Below are 19493 nucleotides of genomic sequence, written 5' to 3'. Positions count from 1 at the left end.
TGCAAAGAGCTGGACGTGACTGAAGCGACTTAGCGCGCACACACACACTTTCTTTTGTCTGGTTTTAGCTGGGATGTTAGAAGTGGAGGCGGCCACAGCTGAGACTGAAGCAGGTTTCCGTGTTGCTGATCCTCAGTTACTTGTTGCCCTGTAATTCTCATGTCTCTGCTTATGCTCTTCATGTAGCCTGGAATGCTCTTTCCTTCTGTCCCCACTTTAATGACTGTGGTAAGAAGAATTCTGAAAATGGCTCCCAAGATTCCACTGCTCTAATCCTTGGAGCCCACTGATATAATTAGGCAAAAAAGTAAAATAAAACCAATATATAATAGGTGGTAGCTAATCTTCAATGTCAAGGTCCAAAATATCCCCTCCCTGAAGTTTCTCTGGATTCATATGAGGCTTCATAAATCACTTACATCTTTATGCTCCCATAGGTCCTTTCTTATATTCTCTGGTGTCCCACTTAATTAGTTCTGATGTTTAGCATAGCCATTTGTGCCTTTTCCTCTCATCTGAGAGCAGGGACCATGATTTATGAATATCCACATTCCATAAGTCTAAGACAGTTCCCACCCTTGAGGAGGTACCCATCAAATGAACGAATGAATGAATTGTAATCACAGATATATCAGAAACAAACAGACAGAAAGCACTCTCTCTCTTAGTGTCCTTTGGTAAGCAGCTGTAAAGTCCTATACTCTGGCCTACATGATCCATATCATCTGTTTCAGCATCTCAGGTAATCTGACAAGCAAAGGCTGTATACACAGGCCTTGAGCAGAAACCATCTGGGCAAAATGAGAACAGTTTTATGAAAAACACGGCGCTGGTTGTTCAGGAAGCACACAGATGCTAGCCGGGCTCTGGAAGAATCCACCTAAATCGGATGTTCCCTTGACCTTCCCCTTCTGTCCAGCATCTAGACTACACATGAAGAAGCCCTCTGTGTGTGGAGGAGGCATCTGTCAAGCATTCTTGAATCTGCATCTCCTGCCAGCAGACTGGCCTCTGTCCTGATTTTGTTAGTGTGATTGCTGAAAATGGAGTGGTCTATTAAAAAGTAATGGTCGCCACCGCCTGATGGATCTGCTTCTTGCAACATTAGCGTCACCGTGATGTATTAGCAGAATCTCCAAAGTGGAAAGGCATGTTTCCACAAAGATTTTGTGTAAACATAAATTCACCTGTAAACGTTACTCATTTTCCTTTTATTTTTTATTTATTATCCTTTGATATTTGCCATTCATCTTTCAGCACACATGTGGCCCTCACTGGCAGGCTCTGATAAGCGACTCTGGGAAAGAGCCAGAGCATTCTCGGGATTGTCTTATGCCCATGTTTATTCTACTTTTGGTTGCTTATAGCAGGGGAAAAGAAAAAAGAAAAAAACCTACAAGGCAGGATCAAGTAACCTCATTGGGCTAGGAAAGCTCTGAGGGGTGTTTCTTTTTATTAGAAAGATGTGTCTGTGTTGTGATGTGAAAACTTCCTGCCGTTGGGGTATTGGGGTAAGGGAAGTAAAAGAGATGAACAGGCAGAGCACAGATTTTTAGAGCAGTGAAAATACTCTGTACAATATTATGATGATGGATATGTATCACTATGGGTCTCCCAGGTGGCTCAGTGGTAAAGAATCTGCCTGCCAATGCAGGAGACCCAGGAGATGTGGGTTCTATTCCTGGGACAGGAAGATCCCCTAGAGGAAGAAATGGCAACCCACTCCAGTATTCTTGCCTGGAGAATCCCATGGACAGAGGAGCCTAGCAGTCTGTAGTCCATGGGGCTGCAAAGAGTCGGACATGACTGAGTGACTGAGCATTCACACATAGACAGCACTACACTTTAGATCAAACGCATAGAATATGAACACCAAGAGGGAACCCTTATCATTCTGGCATGTGATATTGATAATGGAGGAGGTACAAGGGTAGAATGTGTGGGTACAAGGGTTATAGGGGAAATATCTGAACTTTCCTCTCAATTTTGTTGTAAAACTAAAACTGCTCTTAAAAACAAACTCTTAACAACAACAACAACAACAACAGCAAAACAACAAAAAACAAGCCCTCTGTCTTCATTTCATCTTTCACTGAAAAACTGAATGAATGTTTCTTTTGTTGCCTCCCAACAGCTAGAAGAACCATATCGAGAAATGAATGATTTCACCCACTAAGGCTGGACTCAATAGCCTAGATAGCTGGACTATGATGTGTTTCCAGGGATTGCGACCAAAACACTCTTTCCCTCAAGGCCATTCCATCAAGGATTTTATAACATGCAGTTAGCTGGAGATAAGGTTTGTCTGCCTGGGACAGGACATTAGGAAACTTGCCCAGTGGGCCAACAAGCTTGCAGGACCCAGAGTCCTAAGAGACTGGGTTGCCATCAGGAGAAGAGCCAAGGCTGATTAGTTCAGAAGTATCAGTGATCTGGGCCTTTGAATGGAAAGAGACAACACACACCAATGAGGACCCCTTCTCCGTGTTTGTGGAGCCCTGTTTTCATTTAGTCCTGGATCTATCGACGCCCATCTGTTGGCTTTGTCTGCCCGGGATCCATTCCATCTTCCGCTGGTCGCTGCTCTCTGATCTTCCCTGTGATCTTCCCTGTGGGAAGTTGTGTTCACTGGTCTCAGATTAAGATTTGGGTGAAGTTGACTTTGGCCTTCTCAGGTGGCACTTGCAGTAAAGAACCTGTCTGTCAATACAGGAGACATAAGAAACACACGCTCAATCCCTGTGTTGGAAAGATCTCCTGGAGGAGGGCCTGGCAAACCACTCCAGTATTCTTGCCTGGGAAACCCCATGGACAGAGAAGCCTGGTGGGCTACAGTCCATAGACTTACAAAGAATCAGATAAGACTGAAGCGATTTAGCACACACGTGCAAAGTTGACTTCACCTCTGACCTCAGGGCTGGGCATGTGACCCAGACATTAAGGAAAGCAGTACACTCTTCCAGGCTAGCAGAGATGGGTGCACGACCCGGTCAGTAGACATTCAGTTACTATATTTTGGATGGGTTAAGAATTCAGCCTTCTATATGTGGAGGACTTTCTTGGCTGCATCATGTAAAAAGCTCCCTAACAACAATATTTATTTTATTATGCTTAATACTTGTTTCTTTTTGTTGTTGTTTTCAATATTAGAGAATTTGTAATGCGGTTGAATTAACACACACAGTACTGGAGCAGCCTTGGGGGTTAAAGATAGTTAAACCAGCTGAGAGAAGAATTCATTGTCTAGCTTAATATTCAGAGATATGTGAAAGCAGGGGACTTTTAGTGGTTGAGCACTCTAAGATAAATGAACCTTGTAAGAAATTGCAGACTGGTGTCCACTGGATTGCTTCAACCAAATCTAGTTAGCTGTAAACATCATTAGCTTAAAATGTTTTCTCTTACCCCTGTTGTCTGTGATAAGATGGGCCTCCTAAAAGGGAAAGTGCTGTTCTTTCACATTTGAACTCCTTCTGGGGGTGTTAAAGCTAGCTGAAATCAGGCTTCCTGCAAGCTACATTAAGCTTGTGTTCCTCCAGGCCAGAAGGGAAATTGGAATGTCTCTCCCGACTTTAGAGGTTCCAAAGGCAACGTAGCTTTCTTCCTAAAATCAAGGTTTTAATAACAAAAAATAAGATCTATATCAGTCAGCTTGTATGCCGGTTTAAACACAATCTTTCCTCTCCCCACTTCCCTCCCCACCAAATGCATTATGTTCTTGATGTCCAAGATCAAGATTTGCAAAATTTAGATGTTAAACTATGAATCTGGCATTGTGTTTAGAGATGACACTTTTTGCAGTGAGTTCTTTGGTGGTTTTCTCAAATCATTCTTTAAACTGTCACTTTATGGAATAGCTCAAGTTTCTTTAAGCAATAACATTATTTTAAAAATTAAAAAGAGGGACTTCCCTGGTGGTCCAGTGGTTAAGACTGAGCCTTCCAATGCAGGGGGTGAGAGTTCAGTCCCTGGTCAGGGAGCTGGGATCCCACATGCCTCACAGCCAAAGCACCAGAACATAAAACACGCGATACTGTGACAAATTCAATAAAAACTTAAGAAAGGATCCACATCAAAAAATACCTTTAAAAAAATTAAAAAGAAAAATAGTGATGATGGAAACTGTTCTGGATTTAAAGACCAGATTTTAGAAAAGAAATGGTTAGTTGGACCTTGGGTGGATCCCTAAGTTCAACAAATAACTGCAAAAGTACATTTTGGGAATCAATAGGGGAAATTTGAATATGGTCTAAATATCAGATGATATTAAGAAATTATAGATAATTTTGTTACATGTGAAAATGGTTTTGTGGTTTTGTGAAAGTGAAAGTATTAGTTGCTCAGTGGTGTCCAACTCTTTGAGCCCACCAGGCTCCTATGTCTATGGAATTCTCCAGGCAAGAATACTGGAGTGGGTAGCCATTCCCTTCTCCAAGGGATCTTCCTGATCCAGGGATCAAACTCAGGTCTCCTGCATTGCAGGCAGATTCTTTACCATCTGAGTTAAGATGTCTATTTTTTAGAAGTGCTTGCTAAAGAATTTAGGGATGAAATGTCACGATTACTAATTTATTTTTAAAATGATGAAGCAAAGATATTTGTTCAATCTAGGTTATGGTTACATAAGGTTCACTAAATAATTCTCTATTTTTTAATGCATGTTTGAAATATAATACAAAGGCTTTTTTGAAGGACAAATAACTTGTCAGCAGATTCCTTTCCTACATCTATTTTAAGAAACCAATATGGGCACCATCTCTGATGGAAACTATAGAAGAAAACTCCAAATATAAGTCAGGTAGATTTAAATTAGCTTTAAAATATATTCTCTGCTGTTGGAATATAAAATTATGCAGCATTTATAAGTAAAAGTTCATGAAGCTCTCTTAATTCACCCATATTCTGTGGGTGGGTGGGGATAAATGAATAATAAAAGCTTTGCCTGTTGAAGGAAAAAAAAATTTCAACTCATAAATTGAGTTCCATGAAAATTATTTAAAGTACTTGTAAGTATAATAGGTTCAGCAGAAATAGTTCTCATTTGCATGATAACATTTCCTATAAACGTACAGAAAGTAATATATAGTCATTGTAAAAAACACAGATAATCCATAAGAAGAGAAAAATCTCCCACAGCTTCACTGCCTGTTATTAACATGCTGATATACTTCTATCTAGTTCATTTTCTGAGCATGGGTATGTACCTATCTGCTTCTTCCCTCCCATCCTTCCTGCTCTCTTGCTGATCTCTTTCTCACTGTTTCCCTCCCTTTCTCCCAAACCACCATTAGACGGGGAAATAAAACCAGAAACAAGAAAAGCGGCTTCATCCAAGTGTGGATTCTACTCTAAAGCACTTCACTCTGTGGAAAAAAAAAGTCATCTTTACTTTAGTAGCTTACGGTATTTTTAAAATAAGTTTTTAAGGAATCTCATATACATGAGTGCTCAGTCACTCAGTCATGTCCAACTCTTTGTGACCCCATGGACTGTTTAGCCTTCCAGGCTCCTCTGTTCATGGGATTTTCCAGGCAAGAATACTGGAGTGGATTGCCATTTCCTTCTCCAGGGTATCTTTCCGGCCCAGGGATCAAAACCTCGTCTCCTGGGTCTCCTGCACTGCAGGTAGATTCTTTACTGCTGAGCCATCGGGGAAGCCCATATATATAGGTGATTAGCCCTTTATCTGAGAGATGAGTTGGAAATACTTCCCTCCACCAGTTGTCATTTTTAAGTGTTTCATAACTTTATTATTGCAATTGATCATATTTATGAAGATTTCATAAAGTTACAAATAGTTATAATACAAAAAGGCAGTTATGAACAATGCAACATAGTCCATCAGCATCTCTTGATAATAACAGTAGCATTGCTGGGCAACAATATTGCACAGAAACATCTAATAACTATATATATTTTTTTAAAAATAGAGGCATACTTTACACACAATAAAATGCATAGGTTTTAAGCACTCGGTTTTATGAGTTTTAGCAACAGTATTCACCTATGCAAACATCACTCAACACAAAAATGTGGATCATCTGCATTATCCCAGAAAGTGTCTTTGTGCCCTTTCTAGACAATTACCCAATGCCTCCTGGCTGGGCAAGCATTTTCTGATAGATTAGTTTTATTTTTTCCATATTTTGGAATCATTATAGTGTACACTGTTTTGTATATTATTCAAGCATAATGCTTTTGAGGTCCATTCATCTTGTCTGTTGCATATATTAGTAATTCATTTTTAGCGCTGAGTAGCATTCCAGTATATGAATGTACTGCTTTTTAAATTTTTATTGGAGTATAGTTGATTTACAATATTATGTTAGTTTCAGCAGTACAGCAAAGTGAATTCATTTTACATATACATATATTTCATTTCAGTTGAGGGGGAAAATGTTCAATGTTATCAAATTAATGTTAATTATTCAAGTTCATTGGAGATTAGGTCTCATGCTCCTTAACTTCAAACATTAAATATATGATTTGTAAAAATCTACTACAGAAAAATTGACCATGTTTATTTGACCACTTAGAGTATTTGACTATTTAGGCTATTACCTGATGAGGGACCCACTCCTCACCAGTCCATGCAACTGGAAATACGTAGATGCAAAATCATGATTGAACGAAACAGTCATCCAACGAAGGGACCTCTATACTCTCTAGGGGCTTTCCAGTTGGCCCAGTGGTAAAGAATCTGCCTGCCAAGCAGGAGACGCAGGAGACACTGGTTTGATCCCTGGGTCGAGAAGATTCCCCTGAAGAAGGAAATACCAACCAACTCCAGTATTCTTGCCAGGGAAATGTCACAGACAGAGGAGCCTGGCAGGCTACAGTCCATGGGACTGCAAAGCGTCAGACATGACTTAGCGACTAAACCACCTCCACCTACACTCCCTGAATGAGCCGAGGATGCAGAGTCCTCCGTTCTCAACAGGAAGTTATGTTCAGTGCTTCCTACCAACTCTAGTCCATGGTGAGAGTGAGAGAGCAGAGAACCATTGACAAAGAGTGCTTAAGACAGCGGCTACTCTCATCCACACTTACATTTGCCTTTGGAATGTATGTGTGTTTAAATAGACCGAGTATTGACTTGGCCAAAAAGTTCATTTGGGTTACGAAAAAAAAAAAAAAATAAACATTTTGGCCAACCCAGTGAGCGAAAGTCGCTCAGTCATGTCCGACTCTCTGCGACCCCATGGACTATAACAGTCCATGGAATTCTTCAGGCCAGAATACTGGAGTGGGTAGCCTTTCGCTTCTTTGGGGGATCTGCCCAACCCAGGGATTGAACCCAGGTGTCCTGCATTGCAGGCAGGTTCTTTACCAGCCGAGCCACAAGGGTAGCCCCAAAGTGAAAGTCACTCTGTTGTGTCTGACTGTTTGTGACTCCTTGGACTATCTTGGTCAACCCAATATGAACCTTGGAGAAGGAAATGGCAACCCACTCCATTACTCTTGCCAGGAGAATTCCATGGACAGAGAAGCTTGGCGGGCTTCAGTCCACGGGGTCACAAAGAATAGGACATGACTGAGCCCACACACAATATGAACCTAAATGACTTTTATCCTATTTAAAAGTTAGTTTATTTTCCAAAGTGTACCTTATTGAATACTGTGAGAGCTTACTGACTGGCACTGGGGGAAGCTGACCTGGGATGAGAAACTGAGGGTGGATCATCCAAAAATTGGCTTCAAGCAGAGAGTTTACTGTATTTGAAACCTGATTATTTCATGCAAAATTTTAAATAATATGTTTAATATGTAACATAGCAGAAAACCATTTACTTTTTAATTACTGATACTAATAGTTTATGGGAGAAGGCAGTGGCAACCCACTCTAGTACTCTTGCCTGGAAAATCCCATGGATGGAGGAGCCTGGTGGGCTGCAGTCCATGGGGTTCCTAAGAGTCAGGCATGACTGAGTGACTTCACTTTCACTTTTCACTTTCATGCATTGGAGAAGGAAATGACAACCCACTCCAATGTTCTTGCCTGGAGAATCCCAGGGACGGGGGAGCCTGGCGGGCTGCCGTCTATGGGGTCGTACAGAGTCAGACACGACTGAAGCGACTTAGCAGCAGCAGCAGCACTCAGAGTTTATATACCTTTTATCTCCCAAACACAGTCATGAAAATAAATGTTTTAAAATGTGAGAGATATTTACACAACTGCAATTCAACATTTTAAAAAACCATTGTCATCAGTGAAAACAACTGAATGAGGGGAAAGCCACAAATGAACTCGCTGTAACAGCATTGGGGGCCACTCTCTGGCCACACTGCCATCTGGTCCTGCCGATGTGGTCATTTTCTCAACTCAGAAAACATGTATCAGTTCCTCCTGATTTGATATCCGTTCCAGCTCTGAGGAGTGACCTCCCTCCCCACCTGCCCCCACCAGACGCTCATTCATTAGCACTGATGGATCTTCCTTTCCTACCACATCATGATTTTGAACAATGGGGTGAGACTTCCCTGGTGGTCCAGTGGGCTAAGACTTCATGCTGCCAGTGCAAGAGGCTGGCATTTGACCCCTAATCAGGGAACTAGATCCCACATGCAGCAACTAAGGGTTCTCAAGCCACAACTAAAAAAAGATCCTGTGTGCTGCCATGAAGACCCAGCTGAAAAAAAGAAAGGTGATGACATGCATATCATCTTTTTGGAACATCTGTGTTGCTCGGATGCTGCCTATGCTAATCCTTCCAGACATACTCCACTCACTTTCTACACTCTCCTTACTCATACTTCTGCTCTCAGGCTTTCTGTAGGGATTCAAACTGCACCAAAGTGCTGAAAGTAGAAAGCGGAATGTTTCCGTTCAACTTCCCAATCCTGTCTTCTAGAGGGAACCAGCGTTGCTAGTGTAGCATATGACTCTCCAGTTTGTTCCATGCGTACACACTGAGAAGGTATCCAGTATGATATGGCCTTACCTACACTTACACCTAGGGGGCTTCCCTGATGGCTTAGCAGTAAAGACTCCACCTGCAATACAGGAGCCCCAAGAGACTCGGGTTCCATCCCTGGGTTGGGAAGATCCCCTGGAGGAGGGCGTGGCAACCCACTCCAGTATTCTTGCCTGGAGAATCCCCATAGACAGAGGAGCCTGACACGCTATAGTCCATGGGGTTGCAGAGTAGGATGCGACTGAAGTGACTTAGCATGCACGCATACTTACACCTATACCTTACAGCCACATATTTTTAAAAACCAGAAATGGGTTTATACTGCACATGTTGTTCTACAACCTGTTGGTTTTTTCCACTTGACACTTCCACTTGTTAAGGGCCACTTGCCATGTGGGCATGGCAGTACATGGAAGTCAGATTTTACCCTTTTTAATGGCTTTATGAAATTCCATTATGTGATGAACTGTGATTAAGTTAACCAGTTCTCTTTGATGGACACTTAGAAACCTTGTCTTTAAGATATTCACAAAGAAATGAATTCAATCCTGGAAGGACCTTGTCCTACGTCTCTAACCCCCAGAAGGCGGCACTGCCCTCTCTGAAAATAGGCAACTTTAGATTCAGATAATTAGAAGGTGTGCTATGTGTGAACACTTTCTGCTCTTTCTCCACTTGGCTTGATGTTTTAAATGTAAAACAAAACCAGAATAGTAGGCTTGGCATATGTTGCAGCTGTTCATTTAAGGGCTCTTCATTGCACACAAGCATTCTTCTGCCTGGAGAATGGTTGCCGAGAAGCTGTGTCACTGAGTGTGTGAGTGTGGGTGTGAGGCCACTGTTTGCCAAGGACCAAGTCAGAGCTGGTTTAAGGAATCCCCTTAACTGAGCGCCAGACCTGGTTTGCCTTAGGATAGATTCTTTTGCAGACCAGATAACTGTGATGTGATGAGTGCTGCACTCACACGCACACATATGCACAGTCACACTCACACACACACACAAAGCATCACGTCTATACACTTGCATACCAATCACTTCCACATGCAGGCACTCACAGACTCACATACACAGGCTTGCACACCCACCCACTCACACAGTCATACATTCATATCGAGATATTCTGCACATATACACATACATGTGCCAGTATGTATATACATACATATACATGTGTATATATATGGTCATAATGTATATATATATATGTGCAGAATGTCTCAATACAAGTATATAATTTGTATATATTTATAATATATACATGAACACACACATACACATAGAGAATCACTTATTCAATAAAATGTTGTGGGATAACAGAGCATTGCAAATCAACTATACTTCAACTGAAAAAACAAAACAAAACATGGAATCATTTAAATAAACATTTGCCCTGCTTTCCATGAACAACAAGTTGAGGTTCCCAGCATGCCAGGGCTTGGGGTTGAGGATGGGCAGAGGAGGGCTGGAGGAACCCTACTATGCTGTTGGGGGGAATGTAAATTGGCAATAGCCACCATAGAGAACAGTATGGAAGTTTCTTAAAAAATGAAAAATACAGCTACCACAGGGGCTGAGAATCCTATTCCTGGGCGTACACCCAGAGAAAATGATCCTTCAAAGAGACATACACACTCCAAGGGTTGTTGCAGCACTCTTTACAATGGCCAAGGCATGGAAACAACCAAAATTTCCATCGACAAATAAATGAAGAAAGAAATGTGCTGCATATACTCAATGCACTATCACTCAGCCAGAAAACAGAATAAAATCATGCCATTTGTAGCAAACATGAATGGACTAGGAGATGATCACACTATGTCCAGTAAGTCAGACAGAGAAAAACAAATGTCCTTGATATCACTTATAGATGGGATCAAAAAACTGATACAGATGAACTACTGTACAAAACAAAAACAGGCCCACAGACTTAGAAAAGAAACTTAGACTTACTGAAGAGGGAAACTCAGTCCCCACCCGAGTAGGAGGGGAACAGCCGCTTCTAACGTGTGTGGGCCAGAACCTCGCCAGGTTTGGGGAAGCTGCTCAATGGCCAGCTGGTCTTTCCAGGTCCTTCCTCTGGGATAGTCCTTGCCATTGGCCAAGGACAACCTTCTCAGAGTTGGGGACAGATCTTAGAGAGGAGACGTTTATCACAAAGTACCCACATACACACCCATTGCCTTCTATGTTGGGAATCCAAGAGCTCTTTTCAATTCAGGGGAAGGGTTAGAAATGTTTTAAAGGGTCATCTAGTTTGGTGGGATTCACCAGAAGCTGCCTTAATGCTTGCTCTATGCAAGGAGGTTTGGCACAGTGAACCCGACACTGTCTTCGGGGCTATCTTTTTCAAGGACTGCATTTCAGGCATCTTCAGAATATATCTTCTAAGAGTGGAATGCTTCTGGCTCACGGTGTTCTCCTTGGGACATGTCTACACCCTGAACACCATTGTGAAGCTGGAAATAATGTCACCAGTGTACAGTAAATAGAATTTTGAAGATGACAAGTACATTTCTTTCCTCTAATAGCTGAAAAAACACCATTCAGGAAGGCATTCTCATAGTGTTTTTAAACTTTCGAGTTGTCTTCCTGTCTCTATTTTCTTCCTCCAACCAGTATCCTCCCACAGAGATGTGACTGAGCACTTCTCCCCAGAGAAACAGTTTCCCTGATGCTCTCCTTAGCAAACCTTGCGTTTTTTCAAAGGCTCTGTCTTGGGTGAGGTGGATGAAAGAGCTTGAGGAAGAAGGAAACAGGGAGAAAGGAATTTCAAGCTGACACAGGTTCTCGTCATTTAGTTGATGTATATTGAGCCCCCATGACATCAAAGTCCTTGCTGACATCATTATAATATTAATGATAAAGATGGGCATGTCCCATCCCATGGGGCAGACACTGTGTAAACAAATAAATCACTCCATCATTAGTGATAAACGCTAGGAAGAAAACTGAAGCAAGGTAAGAGCACAGAGGTGTACGAGTGTGTGTGGATGGGGACATGTGTGTGGATGGGTGTGTCTCTGTGTGTGTTTCTCCTTTATAGGGGTGGGGGAATCAGGGAAAATTTTCCCCAGAAAAGTGACATTTAAGCAGAGACCTGAATACAGTGAGAAACTGTCATCCAAGCAGTGAAAGTTGCTCAGTCGTGTCCAACTCTTTGCGACCCCATGGACTATACAGTCCATCCATGGAATTCTCCAGACCAGCATACTGGAGTGGGTAGCCTTTCCCTTCTCCAGGGGATCTTCCCAACCTAGGAACTGAACCCAGGTCTCCCACATTGCAGGCGGATTCTTTACCAGCTGAGCCAGAAGGGAAGCTCATCCAGGCAGAGGTCACAGCATATGCAAAGGCCCAAGACGGAAAGTCACCCCAAGGAGATGGGCTAGAGCCCAGTGAGCAATGGGGAGAGAGATGAAAGTGGGACTGAGAGAGGAGGGCGGCCGTCAGGACCGTGCGAGCCTTGGCAAGCAACCTGCATTTTAATTAAAAACAGAAACCACTGGAGGATTTTGAGCAGGGGAATGACTATGGTTTGATTTTTGTTTTTGAAAAGATGGCTCTGGCTACCATGGGAAGAAGGAGTGTATTTGAGAGGGGTGCAGGGAAGCAATGTCTTTATGGAGGATGGGCAGAGCAGGGTGGGCTGGGCAGTGTGGTGGCAATGGAGAGGTGGGTTCTGTGTGAGCGTATATGTGTGCATGGTGATGGTGAAGAGGAAGCTTTGGCACTCTGAGTTAAGAGTAAGGCACACTTTTTTGGTAAGCCAGGAAAATAGCCCAGGTGTGGAAATCTTGCTGTATGTGCAGAGTGGAAGCAGTAATGAACATTTGTTGAATTCTTAGCTGCATTGTCCCGCTGCATCTTTATGTCTGTGTGAGGTCTGCTCTCTGGTGCTATCGTTATCCATCTTTTGTGGTTGAGAAATCGTGGCTCAGAGAGGTTGGGTAACTTGCCCAATTCTCACTGCTTATGTGAGGGGGAGCCACGACTTGAACATAGGTTTGTTTGAACCCGAAGTCCATAACGCCACCAGGCTCTACACATTTCTTGTAAAAGAAACTGCATGCTTGCCAGTGGTGGTCCGTGGCCACCAGCATCAGCGTCAGAATCCTCTGAAGGGCTTATTAGAAACAAAGATCCTCCTCTACCTACTGACCCAACTTGAACCTACTGAATCGCAATCTCTGAGGGTTTGAGAACCACCTCTGGAGGGCATCACGGACTCTAAGTGTCTCTCACATTCCATCCCAACAATGACTTGCTCCACTCCAGCCCTGGCCCCAGTGTCTAAACTGTTTTAAGAGCTATTAACATTTGTCTGCTTACTGCTTTGAATAAGTAATACATCCACAAGACTCAAAAATCAAAATGGTTTAAAGTGATAAGCATGTGAAATGCCACTCTGAATCTTGTCCCCATCTACTCTGTCCCTAATTTCCAACAGGGAGTAACTAATGGTAGTTTCTTGTGTATCTTCCATTGTTTTCTTAAGCAAATAAAAATATGTATTCTTATTTTCCCTCTTTCTTACAGAAAGGCAATGTCATACATGTTGCTATGTACCTTGCTTTTTCTTTTTTCCTTGCTTTTTATAAAGAATTTAATATACTCACGATCTTTTCACATTTACATGTAGAAAGCTTTCTCATTTTTAAAACTGCATAATATTCCACTGTGTGGGTGCACACAGTTTCTTTAACCAAATGTGTACTGATAGCCAGTTGGGTTGGTTCCAGACTTCTGCTTTTAGAGATAATGTGGTGATGAATAACTTCATATGAACATCATTTAGCAATTGTAAGACAAGTTTCCAGAAGAGGGACTGCTGGGTCAAAGGTTAAAGCATTTGTCATTTTGCTTCTTCAAGGTGAACCATTTTGTATCCCGACCAGCAACATCATAGCCTTTCACTGGTGTTTCTAATATAGAGTAGTAGATCTTCACCCCCTTTTACCATTCTGATATGAAATTCTGAGACAATATAACCTACTCAAGGTCAGAATTAAAACAAAAAAATTGGTTTTCCCTGGTGGTCCAGTAGTTGAGCACACCTGCCAATGCAGGGGACACAGGTTCGATCCCCGATTGGGGAAGATCCCATGTGCTGTGGGGCAACTAAGCCCATCCACCACAGCTACTGAGCCTGTGTTCTAGAGCCCATGGCTGCAACAGCTGAAGCCTGCGTGCCCTAGCGCTCATGCTCTGCAACAAGAGGAGCCACTGCAATGAGAAGCCTGTGCACTGCAACTAGAGAGGGGCCCCCACCAGCTGCAACTACAGAAAGCCAGCTCACAGCAATGAACACCCAGCAGAATCAGAAATACATAAAATTATTTTAAAAAATCTATATGATGCTTCATCTTGTAATATCAGAGATAAATAAAATAAAAGTATTTATAATAAAATAAAAAGCATTTCACTATGAGTGCTCATGGACTTGCCCCTATATGCAGGCTGGTTAGGAATTCCACACCCCAAGTGTAGACTGACATAGAGGGGCTCTACTGGTGACCTGGGACCCTGAGCACAGCTACAGTTGGAGAAGTGCTTTTCCAAAATGGTAAAACACAAACAAACAATTAACCAAAGACCTCTTGCTAAGATTCTGAACAAAACAGAAGACAATGTTCTTTTTATTTATACTACAGTTGCATTCCTGGAAAATTCACTGTTTTTTAAAACCATGTAAAAACTCCTTTATATTTACATATAAAATAAATAAGTTCTAGAATCAGGTGATTATAAGCAAATTTTTGTCCTACCTGAATGTCCAGTGGGTCCTTTGAGAGTCCAATGGGACACGGAATAATTCCTCCTTGTATGGGACTGTCCTGTTCCCATCCAAGAAGTGCCAGTAGGATTCCAAGTCACTGTGACAAATAGAGAAAGTCCCAACCATTCAATAGGCCCTCTCTGGCTCTGAGAACAGCTGCTTTTGGGTCTCCTCTGGAATCCATTCCTTAGACCAGGATTGGGTGAGCATTTCTAAAACTTGCACCTCTCGTATTTCATCATGTTCCACTTCTGCTTAAACTCTCCTTAAACAGAGTCTGAAGTCTGTCAATGAAATGTTTATTGGCTAGATTCAAAGCTTCAAGGAGAGTTGGGTGTGGAAATATAGGCTTTTGGGAGAAAATGACAAGTAGGACCTGATGCCTGGGGCTGCACTTGGCATAGCTGAAGCCTTTCTTGGTCCCTTGTCCTGATGTAGCTGCACAAACCCTCTGCTTTGGTCTGGAGACCCTCCTTTAAGTGGCTGTGTGTCTTCGAATACTTGGCTAAACCTTTCTGGGCCTCTTCTGTTAAATCAGAGTATGGGACTAGACAGCTGGCATTAATTTTTGTGTTTCTGGAAAGGATGATAGAGTTTGAAGATGATAGTTGAAACCAACAGGACTTCAAATTTATGACACTTTGAGCTCCAATTCTTATCAATATCAGATAGTTTAAACATTGTTTTTTGAGAGAGAGTAGGAAGTGTTTCCACAGTTTATTGTGATCCACACAGTCAAAAGCTTTGGCACAGTCAATAAAGCAGAAATAGATGTTTTTCTGGAACTCTTGCTTTTTCTATGATCCAGCAGATGTTGGCAATTTGATCTCTGGTTCCTCTGCCTTTTCTAAAACCAGCTTGAACATCAGGAAGTTCACGGTTCACATATTGCTGAAGCCTGGCTTGGAGAATTTTGAGCATTACTTTACTAGCGTGTGAGATGAGTGCAATTGTGCGGTAGTTTGAGCATTCTTTGGCATTGCCTTTCTTTGGGATTTGAATATGGTTTTTCCTGTGGTCATGTATGGATGTGAGAGCTGCACTGTGAAGAAGGCTGAGCGCCGAAGAATTGATGCTTTTGAACTGTGGTATTGGAGAAGACTCTTTAGAGTCCCTTGGACTGCAAGGAGATCCAACCAGTCCATTCTGAAGGAGATCAGCCCTGGGATTTCTTTGGAAGGAATGATGCTAAAGCTGAAACTCCAGTACTTTGGCCACCTCATGCGAAGAGTTGACTCATTGGAAAACTCTGATGCTGGGAGGGATTGGGGGCAAGAGGAGAAGGGGACGACAGAGGATGAGATGGCTGGATGGCATCACTGACTCGATGGACGTGAGTCTGAGTGAACTCCAGGAGTTGGTGATGGACAGGGAGGCCTGGCGTGCTGCGATTCATGGGGTCGCAAAGAGTCGGACATGACTGAGCGACTGATCTGATCTGATCTGAGGAAGTGTTTCGGAGAAGGCAATGGCACCCCACTCCAGTACTCTTGCCTGGAAAATCCCGTGGACAGAGGAGCCTGGTAGGCTGCAGTCCACGGGGTTGCTAAGAGTCGGACACGACTGAGCGACTTCACTTTCATTTTTCACTTTCATGAAGTGAAAATTCACTTTCATTTTTCACTTTCATGCATTTTTCACTTTCATGAAGGAAATGGCAACCCACTCCAGTGTTCTTGACTGGAGAATCCCAAGGACAGGGGAGCCCAGTGGGCTGCCATCCATGGGGTCGCACAGAGTTGGACACGACTGAAGTGACTTAGCAGCAGCAGCAGCAGCAGCAGGAAGTGTTTAGTGGGATCTATTTTAAATGCATTGGATGCAATGCTCTGTTTAAGATGGTCCGTGTGTAAGTTACAAATGCTTAAGACGCTATGATTCTGGGGGGCTGTGAATTCCTGTGCCAGGGTTCCTCTCCGGGTTCATCTCTAGCTGCCCTGAAACGGCTGCAATGTTCACCTGCATACGGCTGGCTTTCATCATAAATTGTTGTCATGACCCTGGTGCCCCAGTGGTCCTCAATATAGTCCAGCAGTCTAGTGGTTGTTTGACTAAGCTGTATTATTTTAGGGTGCCTCAGTTTTCTCCCAAGTTAATAGGGATAGCAATAATATGGACGTTTCAGGTACTTTTTCTTCATGCATACTATAGTTGACTTCTTGTCAAACTATATAATTATGCATTTATCATTATGGCTTTTGGAGTAAAGCCTTTTTCCTTTGATAGCGCATAAAATCCTCGAGGGGAGGTGTCTGATTCGTTCACCGTCGGGTCCCTGGTACACTCGACGGTCCTATCACAGATGCTTGGCAGTTATTCACTGCATGAATGAGGGACTGCCTGAAGGCCATTATCATATAGATATTACAGTGGCAGTGGATTGTAGGCTTACAAATAAAGGCTAGTATGCTTTCACTCACTTACACACTTACTCATTTAGAAAGAAGGCGCCTGGGATATGACAGGAAAATTATTTTTCTCCCGCCCCCAGTGTGAGCGGCAAAGCCATCCGGACCCTTTCCCTGGGGTCAGGCCGCGCTCATCTCGGTTTGGAACTGCTAGCACACTTCCATAGATCGGAGGTGTGCACAGAAGCGGAGAATTCATTATAACCGGTTAGTCATCCGTGGAGATTGTAGACGCTGCCCGTGGGCGGGAAGCACCTGGCGCTTCCAGGGTGGGGCCTGTTCCCTGAGCTGCTCCCCGAGGTGGGGGCACGACCCGCCCACGAGAGCCGGGGCTCCTCCGCACTCGGCAGACACCAAAGGCCCCTGCGCGGTCCTTCTCCCAGCGTAGCCAACTGTGAGATCCAGACCCACGTCTGCAGGGGTAACTTTTGGCGGGGGTGCTGAGCAGGAGAGCCCGCCTGGCTTCTCGCCCGACACCACCAGGCGGAAGCTGGAGCCCACCCTCGCTCTCTCCCCAGAGAGCTGAGGGCGGTGAGGCTGAAGGCGGGTGACGGGAAAGAGAGCCCAGAGCCCTGTAGGGGGAGTCCCGCAAACCAGGCGAACCCAGGCGGCGGACGCCCCGGGAGACCCCGCGGTATCAGGAGCGCGCGGCTTGCCCGGGGTCAGTCGAGTTGCGCTCGGCGAGTCAAGGATGACTCAGCCCAGCTCGGGTCGGTCTCGACTGCCGGTTGGCGCGAGGGCTCCACAAAGTTCCCAGTCACACACCCAGACCTCTAGCCGGAGCCGGGGCTCCGAGAGACGGGTGCCGGGCTGGGGGCGGCGGCGGGAGAGGCCGCGGGGAAGCCTGGTTCCTCAGGCGCCCGGGGCTTCCCCGACTTCCTGCCTCCGCCCGCGCGACCGCGCCTTCCACCCAGCGGGTGGGGGTCCGAGTGGGGAGACGGTGAATCCCCGAGCCTCGGAGGACTCCCTCATTCCCGAAATCCAGGGAGTCCGCCAGTCAGGATGGACCCGGAGCCGCAGTGCCGCCCCTCCCCGCCCCGCCGGCCGTTGCAGTTGCGCGGACCCCGGGCCTCCGCGGGTCAGAGCCCGGCCCGGGCTCGGGCGCGCCAAGCCGGCCCAGCTGCGGCCCGAAACCCGGAGCCCCGCGCTCGTGAGCCCGCGCCGCGCCGGCAGCGCCGCCCTCCGCGCCTTCCCTGGTCGGCGCCGCGACCGGAGGAGCGGCTGCAGGCGGCCACGCAGCAGTGCCCGCGCCTGACCGCCGAGCCCCGCTGTCATCCCCCTGCCATCCCCATCGCACTCCACCCCACGCGACCCAGTACTCCGCCGCGAGCCCCGGCCTCTTCTTCAGACTTTGGCCTCTTCCTCGCACCCCTTGCCCGCCGGAAAACTGCGCGGCGGGGCCGGGGGTCGCGCCACCTCTGCGCTCCTCAGCACCCTGTGACCCCGCCAGGGTCCTCCAGCCTGCCTCCCCCCGCACCCACCCGCATCTCCAGCCAGCTCGGGGCGCAGGGTCACTGGGTCCGGCCGGGGGTCAGCCCGAGAGTGGCGCCCGCGGCGGCGGACTGCGGAGTTGTGGAGAACTCGGCGGCCGCAGTGGGCCGGGCGGGGCAGGGCGCGCTCCGCCGCGGCCAAGGACACGCGAGTTTGCAAGTCCCCGCCCGCGCGGCGCCTCCCGCCCTCCCGCCGCGGCCCGCCGGACTCCCGGGGCCGCCGAGGCGGGGCCGGGCGGCCGCCGCTGCGAGAGGCGCGTCTCCCTGCCTCCTCCCCCGCCTGCCTCCCTCTCCACCTCTCCCCACTCCCTCCTCCTCTCCGCCCTCCGCCCCCCCCGCACCCCCCCGCCCCGCTCCTTTTTCTGCTCCCCAAGTGCGCCCGGCGCGCGAGAGGCAGGCGGGGCGGCGCGGAGCAGGCAGCCCAGCGCGCTCGCCCACCGCCCGCTCGGCGCAGCTCCCCACGGCCGCTTCTGTCGCTGCTGCCGGCGCGTCGGAGGGAGCCCAGCATGGCCGGACTGGGCTGGCAGCGCCGCGCGTCCCGGGGGCCCTGGGCGCTCCTGACCGCCGCGCTTCTCTACGCCGCGCTGGGGGACGTGGTGCGCTCGGAGCAGCAGATCCCTCTCTCCGTGTAAGTGCGGGGTCCTGCACCGCCCCGGGAGGGGATTCCGGCCGCCCGCGACCCGCTGTGCCCAAGTTTGGGCTCCTGCAGGTGCGGCCGGACAGGACCTGCCGCGGTCGTCGGCCTCGTCTCTCGCACCTGCCGGCCCGCACCCGCGTGGGGCGGCCAGGCTGGGGTGGGAGTCCCTCGCCCCCTCCCCGGGCTGGCGAGTGAGACCAGGAGAGGCTCACCGCCAGTGACAGCACGAACTTTGAAGCCTGTTTACCGCATCCAACTTCCATG

At 46.2% G+C, this 19493-nt stretch overlaps 1 protein-coding gene and 1 long non-coding RNA gene across 8 annotated transcripts in view; one reads left to right on the top strand and one right to left on the bottom strand.

Moving 5' to 3' along the window:
* Positions 1-1200: 1200 nt before the first annotated feature.
* LOC147348378 (uncharacterized) lies at positions 1201-18816 on the bottom strand. Of its 2 annotated transcripts, none has more exons than XR_015151532.1 (3): positions 18584-18816; positions 3406-3604; positions 1201-2700 (listed from the first exon to the last, which is right to left on the bottom strand). It is a non-coding gene; the product is annotated as an uncharacterized LOC147348378 (long non-coding RNA). The 2 variants fall into 2 exon arrangements; XR_015151531.1 differs by lacking the exon at positions 18584-18816 and adding an exon at positions 14684-15809.
* The window catches only part of CACNA2D3 (calcium voltage-gated channel auxiliary subunit alpha2delta 3), a 900680-nt gene continuing 899992 nt past the window's right edge, over positions 18806-19493 (top strand). For 5 of the 6 annotated variants that reach the window (XR_015151529.1, XR_015151528.1, XM_086367460.1 and 2 more), the window contains exon 1: positions 18952-19220. Coding sequence is in view for 4 of the 6 variants with exons in the window: in XM_086367460.1 (XP_086223586.1) it covers positions 19099-19220 (122 nt within the window). In the remaining 2 variants the exon portion in view is untranslated. Of the gene's footprint in view, positions 19221-19493 lie in introns of all 6 variants that reach the window. The other variant, XM_086367461.1, reaches the window with a different exon arrangement.

This window comes from Bos grunniens, chromosome 22 (assembly GCF_055505025.1).
Source record: "Bos grunniens cultivar Pamir isolate PY7600 chromosome 22, Bosgru_T2T1.0, whole genome shotgun sequence".
NCBI lineage: Eukaryota > Metazoa > Chordata > Mammalia > Artiodactyla > Bovidae > Bos > Bos grunniens.
This window is presented reverse-complemented; position numbering and strand designations above follow the sequence as displayed.